Below are 8,502 nucleotides of genomic sequence, written 5' to 3'. Positions count from 1 at the left end.
CTATGGGGGCGTAAAGTATTAAAAATTAAGTATATTCAACAATATTTTAATTATACAAATATAAATTACATTTTCATAATAAATACAGCAAAAAAACACCAGCAATAAAGATGGGGTAGTATTATGACGTCAATTTCTGTATATTGTATATAGTCCTATTTCCTAGTATTGACATATGAGTCCCCTAATTCTAGCATTCATCTATGTTCAATCAATATTTAAAACTAAAAAGTAATAAAACATTATGACCATGTGTATTTAATATAGCTGTGTCAAGCACGGGAATTTAACTTCTTGTCATTAGATTTAATCTACAAAATGTTTTGTAGAAAAAAAATAAAGCTTTATTTCTTTTGAAAACTATTGATGTTTTAAATTATCTTCCATGATGTAATTTTAAAATGCAGCTTAACAGCCTGCAGTCTTTTGGTTAAAATTATTACAATATATTCATTGTTTTTTTTATATAGTTCAATATAGAATATTTAAAACATATTTTTTTCTACAAAGGAATCACAGGATTTTATTATGGAGATGATGGTTTATAAGGTTTAATCAAATATTCAGAAAAAGAATTAACAGCATCTGCACCCCTGACCTCTTTATCTAAAAGTGGTAATTTTGTGACATGAAAGTCTTCATACAAATCTGCTATTTGTTCAAGATATTTCTCTTGAACTTTATGCCTTGCTGCACATAGTTCACAAGGCGCAGAAGCCCTCAATAAAAGTTGATTAACAATAATATTGTGTGTATCAATGCCACACCTAGTAAGTTCCTGTACAAGTCTCTCTGTTTCGTACAAAGACAGAAATTCGGCTATACAAACACACACAAAAGTTGTCTGATTGGGATCTTTGAACTGTGTGTTCACTTGTCGTATGATAGATAGCATTTCATCCATTTTATTGCTAAACATATCTGAATTAAAGTCTGCCATGCCAAATAGAGATGCAACTTGGTTGATGAATGGTGCAACCTGCAAATTACAGAAATAATAATAGATTTCAGGTATAAATCACTTATAAAATTCATTACGACTCAGTTATAAAATTCTCTAAGAAGAATGTTACTTTACCATCCATAATGATAAGAAAATGGAACAGAATAAGAAATGCTTCATGCTGTACTAACTATTTCCTCCAGAACTTTTTAACATTAGGATCTCATATTTTAATGACTGAAAATATTTTAGTAATAATAGTAATAAAATTAGTTCACGTCTGCAAATTGATGAATCAACAATAATATTATTTACCTTGGATTTCAAGAGCATAAGTTTACCAAGCCCTTTTTCTACAACTTGAGGGAAAGACAGTAAACGTAAAGTGTGTCCTGTTGGTGCAGTGTCAAACACCACAGTGCTGAAGTTCATGCCTTTTACTAATTTCATAACCTGGAAATTGAAAATTTACATAGTTACTGATATGAAAGAGTTACCAATTTTACATTTAATCATAAGAATGAATATTTTTTTTATTACAGTAACATATTTTAGACTAAAATTGTGTAATATTTTCATGATTTATCTTTAAAGTATGAATAATACCAAAGCAGTTAAGATCAAGGCAAGTATAACTTCCAAATGTGTAAAAAACATAGAAAGATTTCACATATTGGATATATCATAAATCATACTTAGGACTATTAAGTCTCAACTCTGAATCTTACCTTTAGCTGCAATAGCCTATAAGAAATATTGGTGCAATATTGCAAAAAATTCAATACCTCAGCATAACTCATAGCTTCATCTATTCCAGGGAATGCTCCAACAATTTCCTGCATCACACCTTTACCCAGTCTCATTGCCTCTGCTTCTCCTTCGAAATATTCTTCAGGTAATTCGGTTAATCCAACATTTGGATCAATTTCCATAGCAAAAAGATTTTCAAATCCCTTTACTTTAGTTGGTACCTGATTATGTATCACATAATTATAAATCCTTTTTTAAATTATGACTATGATTGCAAAATTTATAGCAAAATCAAACATCTTCAAAAGCAACAAAATATACAGAATAAAAAAACAAATATGGTATTCTATCATTCTACTGATGAAAAATATATTCTTACCTTTGAAAACTTTTGATCAAAGGCATCAGAAATGTTGTGTGCTGGATCTGTAGAGATTATGAGAACTGATTCTCGCACTTTGGACAGCTGTACTGCTAAACTACAACTGTAATTGTAATTGGGAATAATACATTAGATGTTTTATTATTACATCTTATTACTAGCTTATGAAATTACAGGATGCGGTGGCTAAATACCAAATATTTTACCTGCACGTCGTTTTACCAACACCTCCTTTACCACCAACAAAAATCCAACGCAATGATTTTTGTTCGATGACATTCTTTAAAGAAGGCTCTAGTGGTTCAAAATCAGTGTTATCACCCATGTTTAGAAATAATTTTATTAACTGGAATAAGAATTCGTTGTATAAAATTAATTAACCGTAACCACAAAAAGTTGAGGCATAGATTAATACACACAGATTTAGTAGAGTATAGAAGTACACGAGTAAATGACGACTAATATTATTTACAGTTGGGAAAATAAGAAATCGAGACTCGAGTCACAATTCACAAATGACAATACAATAGGATGAGGATTTTGCCATTGGCAATTGGCATTTTTATTTTAACTCGTATTATCAATGTCACTAATTTTCACTTTGATATAACACTATACTTGACAATATCGTAATGTTTAGTTGCATGTCAATTGTCAGTATTATATTGTAGTAATCTATGATCATTGATCAAATTTATTTACAAATATTAAATAAAAATACAAGAAAATTAAATTCAAGAAGCAGTTAAAAAAATTTATGAATAAATTAATAGTATGCGTAATTATAAGCGCAGTAAAGGAATCTGGAATACTAAAGATTCAGTATGAAAATAATTTTACATCGATTGCTTCGAGGTCGTCTTTCTTTAAAAGTTTATGTTTTTATAATCTCTTTTATTGTGTTATGTGGTTATATTTTACCACATTACAAATTTTATCCGATAGCTCCCGTAACTGTAGCTCCAGCACTGAACAGTCATACAAGGGTTACTAAACATTTATCAAAATTAGTAACTCTTGTTTTTCGTCAGTTTGAGGAGCTTGAAAACGATGTTGCCGAAAGTGTTGCATCTTTTATGGGGGCATATCCTAATATGCAAATTTTGATTTTAAATCAAAGTCCACAATATCCACCGTATCAATTTTCGACATCAAACAATACATTACGTAATGTGAAAATAGTATCGTTGGACCTTAAACTCGACTCTTCTCCTAACGAGTTAAAGCCTCTATCACACATTTCTACTGAGTACGTGCTATTCGTACCTGATTCGACACGTGTAACGCGCCGTGTACTTCAGCAATTACTATTGGCTGCTACAAGCGCTCCAACTCAAGGCACAGCTGTAGGTGTTGGTGGTTCCCGCTTAGTTTGTCAGCAAGTGAAATGGAACTATGTAGATTGGACCCTGCAGTATAGCAAAGATGCTTCTGGAAAGATATGTGATGCAGTGCAAGGACAGCATGCTGTTATATTTAAGACTTCAATATTACACACACTCCCTGATCCATTTTTGTTTCCTTTTCCTGAGTCACTGTATCTGCAGACTGCAGTGAGAAAAATTAAAGTAAGCATATTCATATAAGAAAACATTGCATTTATTTTATTTTCTATTGGCAAGTTTTATAAAAATCATTAATTTCTGACACTATTTTTATTATGTTTAACATTATATTGACTAGTCTAAACACAAATTTCTGTATTATGTAAAGGTGAAAATCAACTATCATTTTCAGATACAAATAATTGATGGCAAATTCAGTTCTGGAAGAAGCGTATTAAAAACTCCTATATCAAAGCAAAAAGCATCAAAACGGCAACGAGAATATAGAATAGCACTTTATAAACAGCTGGGTGTCAAAGCAGTTGTACGAGATGATGGCAGAGTTCAGTGGTATGGTTGTAAAAGAGAAACTCAGGTATTTTATTTTAAATCAATAAAATGTCATTTAAATATTCTTTATACTTACAACATACCTGAAACCAAAATGTGATAAAAACAGTCAAGGCCCTTAAAATTTTTTTTTAAAATTGAATAGGCCACAAACGGGCAGGATGCTCACATGATCCTAATTGATATAGTGATAGTGCCTATGGACACTCAATGCCAGAGATTTTGTGAATGCGTTGCCGGCCTTTTATGAATTGGTACGCTCTTTTCTTCTCTCTCTCTTCTCTTTTGCGAAACTGAATGTCAACGCCAAGTATTCGGATGCTGGCTGTAGCTTTAAGAAGAGTGTCTTCAAAAGGAGAAGTAGTGACAAAGGGTGCTTTTTTTAGCGGAAAACGCGCAATCTTGTATATTTTTCGGGTTAAATTGGACTAGATTGCGTCTACCCTAGTCCGAGACGTAGGAGAGTTTCGACTGCAAACACAAGTTTGTTTCGGTACTAATCAAACTGCTCGAGAAATAATATACATAGAATAGAAATAAAGAGTATCCCCAGTGCTGTCATCCGCATTTCAGTGTATGTTCGTTCTTAGTTGCAACATATCATTGATATACAGTAACAGGGTTGGGGATAGGACACATCCTTGTGGGACCCCATCGTTCACGGGTTAAAGCTCCGAACATGTTACGTCAATGATTACTTTGATGCTCCGATTGGCCAGTAAGCTGACATCCAGTCGCGTAATTTCTAGGAAAGCCCGTAGGTTGGAAGCTTTGAGAAAAGCGCGCTTTATGCCACACCCGATCGAACGCACAGCTATATTCCAGCTAACCGGTAGCGCTTCCACATTGGATTCGATTGCCTCTGCCCATAGCAGCACAGCAAAAATTGCTATCGTGCGATATTTTGACGGATTAGAGCGATCGCCTTTTTTTTTAAACTTTAGTTAGTAAATTTGATTTTGTGACGGCAAAAAGGCGTTAATAAAGCAAGGTTATTAGAAACTAAGCAGAATTTCTGCATTGTGCTACTTGTGAATAGTAGAATAATTGTTAGTTTAATATTTTATTTTACAACTGATGTTTTTTCTGGAATGGGTTACATATTTTTTTGTAATTCTATTTTTCCAGCGATGTTTTCCGCCTGTACAAGGTACACCATCCTATATACTTGCCGGCCGAAATATTCCTCCTTGTTGTAGAAGAAATATACGAAGAACAGCAGCTCATGTCCTAAGAGCATTATTACAAGCCGGAGCTAGATGTTGGCTTGAGACCACTTCACTACTTGGTGCAGTAGTACGGTAACTTTCAAATTTGTTTTATTACTAGCAATGCCCCGCAGTTTTACTCGCGTAGATCTTTTCTACTACTTCGGTCTATAGATATATATATATACATATTTTTCTTTATAACCAATATATATCTAATACATTTTTAAATTCGTAACATCATTTACGTAGAATGTTCGACATTAGTAAATTTAAACATACTCTACAGGTACTTGAAAACATCTTGATTTCAAGTAGGTAATGATTTCATTACATCAGGAATTTTTAGATGTTAAAATTTTAAAATTCTGGAATTATCCGTATTGCGTCAATTGTTTTCTAGTTGAAAATTGTTTTTAGGGGAGATCTCTTACCATGGGCGGAATATGCAGAAATCGGCATACACTCGGCCGACTTGCCAAGAGTTTCTTGGCTCCAACGTGGAGGTGCAGACAATGATGGCTTTGTATGGGAACGTGCGACAAAAGGGCATTACTATAGAGTGGCTTATTCGGCTACAAATAGAGTTTACGTTCTGATACTTCCCTTTACGCCAAAGAATGGTACTATGTGGCCAGCTGACTGGGTGATGGCTCATCAGAGAGAGTTCCCTGAAAGACACTTGCACCCGCTTGCTCAGGTATATATCTTCAAATATGTACTAATTGGCTAAACAGAAACTAAAAAAATACATTTTCATACGTTACTAGCTGACCCGGCGAACTTTGTTCCGCCTTAATGGCAATTAATAAGCAGTTTTTTTATTGGAAAAAATACAAAAAAATTAAATACCTACATTAATCATTCATTATACGAATGGGTAATGGCACTATCATTACATTATAATTGTTAATTATTTATTTAATAGAAATAGTTTCAATATTGATTTCTTACAAATATCAAATTGTCATATATACGTCATTACATAGTTGTCATTATACGTCAATTACATAGCTATCATTTGCGTTTTATTATTCCAAGTATGATTCTTTTTTGTTATACCACGTTTTATAGTGACTGACGTTTCATGTCAAGTCCCACGGGAACGCTGTCGAACGGGATAAAAAGTATCCTATGTCCGTCTCCTGGCTCTCAGCTACCTACATACCAATTTTCACACAAATCTGTTCTTCCGTTCTTGAGTTATAAGTGGTGTAACTAACACGACTTTCTTTTATATATATAGATTATGATCAATTCCATGACCCGGCTTTAACAATGTTGCCTTTCAGATTCAATTCGCAGGTCGGCAATCTCCAGCACCAAACGACGCACGCGCATTTCTTGATCTCAAATTAGGCGCCAATTCTCTGGAGAGAAGCCAGAAAATTGGCCCTAAACTTCTTTATCCGTAATTTTGATGGTATGCTTGGATGTATGTATGTATGTATGTGGGGGACTCCTTTTCCGCAATTAGACTCTTAGGGGCCGTTCATAAAATACGTCACACTGAAATCAGCTTTTTTTGACCCCCTCCCCCCCCATTGTCACGCTGTGTCACACTTTTTGTGACCCCCCCTAGAAATATTTCGTCACAAAAACTAAGACCCCCTCCCCCCCTACTGAGTATGATAAATTCTAGAGAAATAGTATTCTCATTTGTTACTGAATCGAGAGCGCAGGGTACGTGGAAACGTTACTCTCTCAAGTATTGGAAAAACAAAGAAACCCGTTGTGCGCGCTCATGTCATGTAATAAATGGCGAACGTCACGCTGCCCTATACCCCCCCTCCCCCCTTGTCACATCTTGTCACACTCGGCCAGACCCCTCCCCCCCCCCCCCTTGTATGCGAACGTAGTTTATGAACGGCCCCTTAATTGGTCCGTTGTGCTTGAAGTCCTGGCTAACTAAGCCAGCCTAACTCCTTCCAAAAGCACAGAAGCTTCCTGGGCACTTCGTAGGCTTCTCGGAGCGACCTCATTGTTCCGAGGATTTCTTTACGTTGTTTAGCCACAGCCTCGCATTCCAGGTCTACGATGGTATGCTTTATTAAGATTTCGCTGGTCATGTCCACATATTTTAGGGACGACACCGCTTTTTATATTTTCGTATGTATGTTAATTTTGACATGTGTTTGTCCTAATTTTGTGGTACAAATAAAAAAAAAGGTTGCTTCGCAATACTTGATACCAAAAATTTCCAAATTGACATTTATGCTTTTTAGCACGTTTATTTAGTATGTGATATTATATAAGTTAGAAAACAAGATGGACACTAATAATATTAATACAGTCGGTTATTTACCAGCCCTGTTACTCTGTAACACCAACAATGTGAATTTTTAATAAAATAATTACTTAATCTTGTCTGGTATGGGCACTCTGTAATCAAGCTTTCATGACATCAAGCAATGGAGATGTGGGGAAGACAAGAGGTATAATTAGAAAATTTTGAATTGCATATAAAAGTCACTAACGCAAATATTAATAATACTCTTAAAGACAATGTTGCCATTCAAATGTGATGATTACCAAGCATTTGTTTTATTATGTTTTTAATGTTTAAGGCAAAAACCAAATAATATTTTAATTACATTAATTTTTTGAAAATGTTTCAATATGTTCTTTAGGTAACATATAAAACTTAGGTTTTCATTAGGTATAAGATACAACTGAACTTTACATTTAATATTTATACCATTGTGTTTTAGTTTAAAATATAGGATTGTGTGTAATTATTTATTATTTAGATAATATTATTGTTCAAGGTTGTAAAGATCTCTATCTAGTCAAGTTTAAATGATATTAAGGCCATTTAATGGTGATGTTTTGTTTGTTAGAGTTTAATAATTTAAATGTACCGCACAATTATGTCATAGACAATAGTAGTGCTCTATGCCTGGTGATAGGTGTCAACTAGAATAGAATCCAGTTTGTCTTTACTGTGTAGAATTGATCACAGATGTCAAAAAACAGTACATCATTATTTTTATTAGATTCTGTAATCATATATATTTACTAATATGTAGTAAATTATAAGCGACAAAGCGGTAGCATTGTTTTAGTTACAATTTTTTATAACCGGAAAGGAACTTCTTTTAATTTTATGTACAATGTAAAAAAAATATATTAACATATTTTACGTGTTACACATGTAATCAGATCTAATAATATAAGTTTGTGGCACTGTTGACAATAAATAGTCGGCTCTTTTATTTAATATCAACCTGTATAAGCAATAATTTTGTGATTTACCAACTGTATAAATAGCTTTAAAATGCTTCGCTGAATGGCTTAAAATAAATAAAAATAATCATATTTTGG

The 8,502-nt window shown here is 33.6% G+C and overlaps 2 protein-coding genes across 2 annotated transcripts; one reads left to right on the top strand and one right to left on the bottom strand.

Moving 5' to 3' along the window:
* Positions 1–32: 32 nt before the first annotated feature.
* LOC110991667 (ATPase ASNA1 homolog) lies at positions 33–2,581 on the bottom strand. The gene is made up of 5 exons (XM_022257130.2): positions 2,282–2,581; positions 2,073–2,178; positions 1,729–1,914; positions 1,259–1,396; positions 33–979 (listed from the first exon to the last, which is right to left on the bottom strand). The coding sequence occupies exons 1-5, from the start codon at positions 2,398–2,400 to the stop codon at positions 527–529; spliced, it is 1,002 nt and encodes a 333-aa protein (XP_022112822.1). The 5' UTR covers positions 2,401–2,581; the 3' UTR covers positions 33–526.
* A 167-nt stretch (positions 2,582–2,748) lies between these two features.
* Positions 2,749–8,496, top strand: LOC110991978 (fukutin-related protein). The gene is made up of 6 exons (XM_045634533.1): positions 2,749–3,643; positions 3,813–3,995; positions 5,099–5,271; positions 5,599–5,878; positions 6,471–6,601; positions 7,219–8,496. The coding sequence occupies exons 1-5, from the start codon at positions 2,900–2,902 to the stop codon at positions 6,591–6,593; spliced, it is 1,503 nt and encodes a 500-aa protein (XP_045490489.1). The 5' UTR covers positions 2,749–2,899; the 3' UTR covers positions 6,594–6,601; positions 7,219–8,496.
* The last annotated feature ends 6 nt before the right edge of the window (positions 8,497–8,502 follow it).

Source organism: Pieris rapae, chromosome 3 (genome assembly GCF_905147795.1).
Source record: "Pieris rapae chromosome 3, ilPieRapa1.1, whole genome shotgun sequence".
NCBI lineage: Eukaryota > Metazoa > Arthropoda > Insecta > Lepidoptera > Pieridae > Pieris > Pieris rapae.
This window is presented reverse-complemented; position numbering and strand designations above follow the sequence as displayed.

Excerpts from the sequence above, each read along its gene's own strand:
- LOC110991978 (XM_045634533.1), top strand. The coding sequence starts at position 2,900 with ATGAAAATAATTTTACATCGATTGCTTCGAGGTCGTCTTTCTTTAAAA. Across the intron at positions 3,644-3,812 it reads CTGCAGTGAGAAAAATTAAA|ATACAAATAATTGATGGCAA; the intron begins GTAAGCATATTC and ends TATCATTTTCAG. Across the intron at positions 3,996-5,098 it reads GTTGTAAAAGAGAAACTCAG|CGATGTTTTCCGCCTGTACA; the intron begins GTATTTTATTTT and ends CTATTTTTCCAG.
- LOC110991667 (XM_022257130.2), bottom strand. The coding sequence starts at position 2,400 with ATGGGTGATAACACTGATTTTGAACCACTAGAGCCTTCTTTAAAGAAT. Across the intron at positions 2,179-2,281 it reads GTTGGTAAAACGACGTGCAG|TTGTAGTTTAGCAGTACAGC; the intron begins GTAAAATATTTG and ends TTACAATTACAG. Across the intron at positions 1,915-2,072 it reads TTGATCAAAAGTTTTCAAAG|GTACCAACTAAAGTAAAGGG; the intron begins GTAAGAATATAT and ends ATACATAATCAG.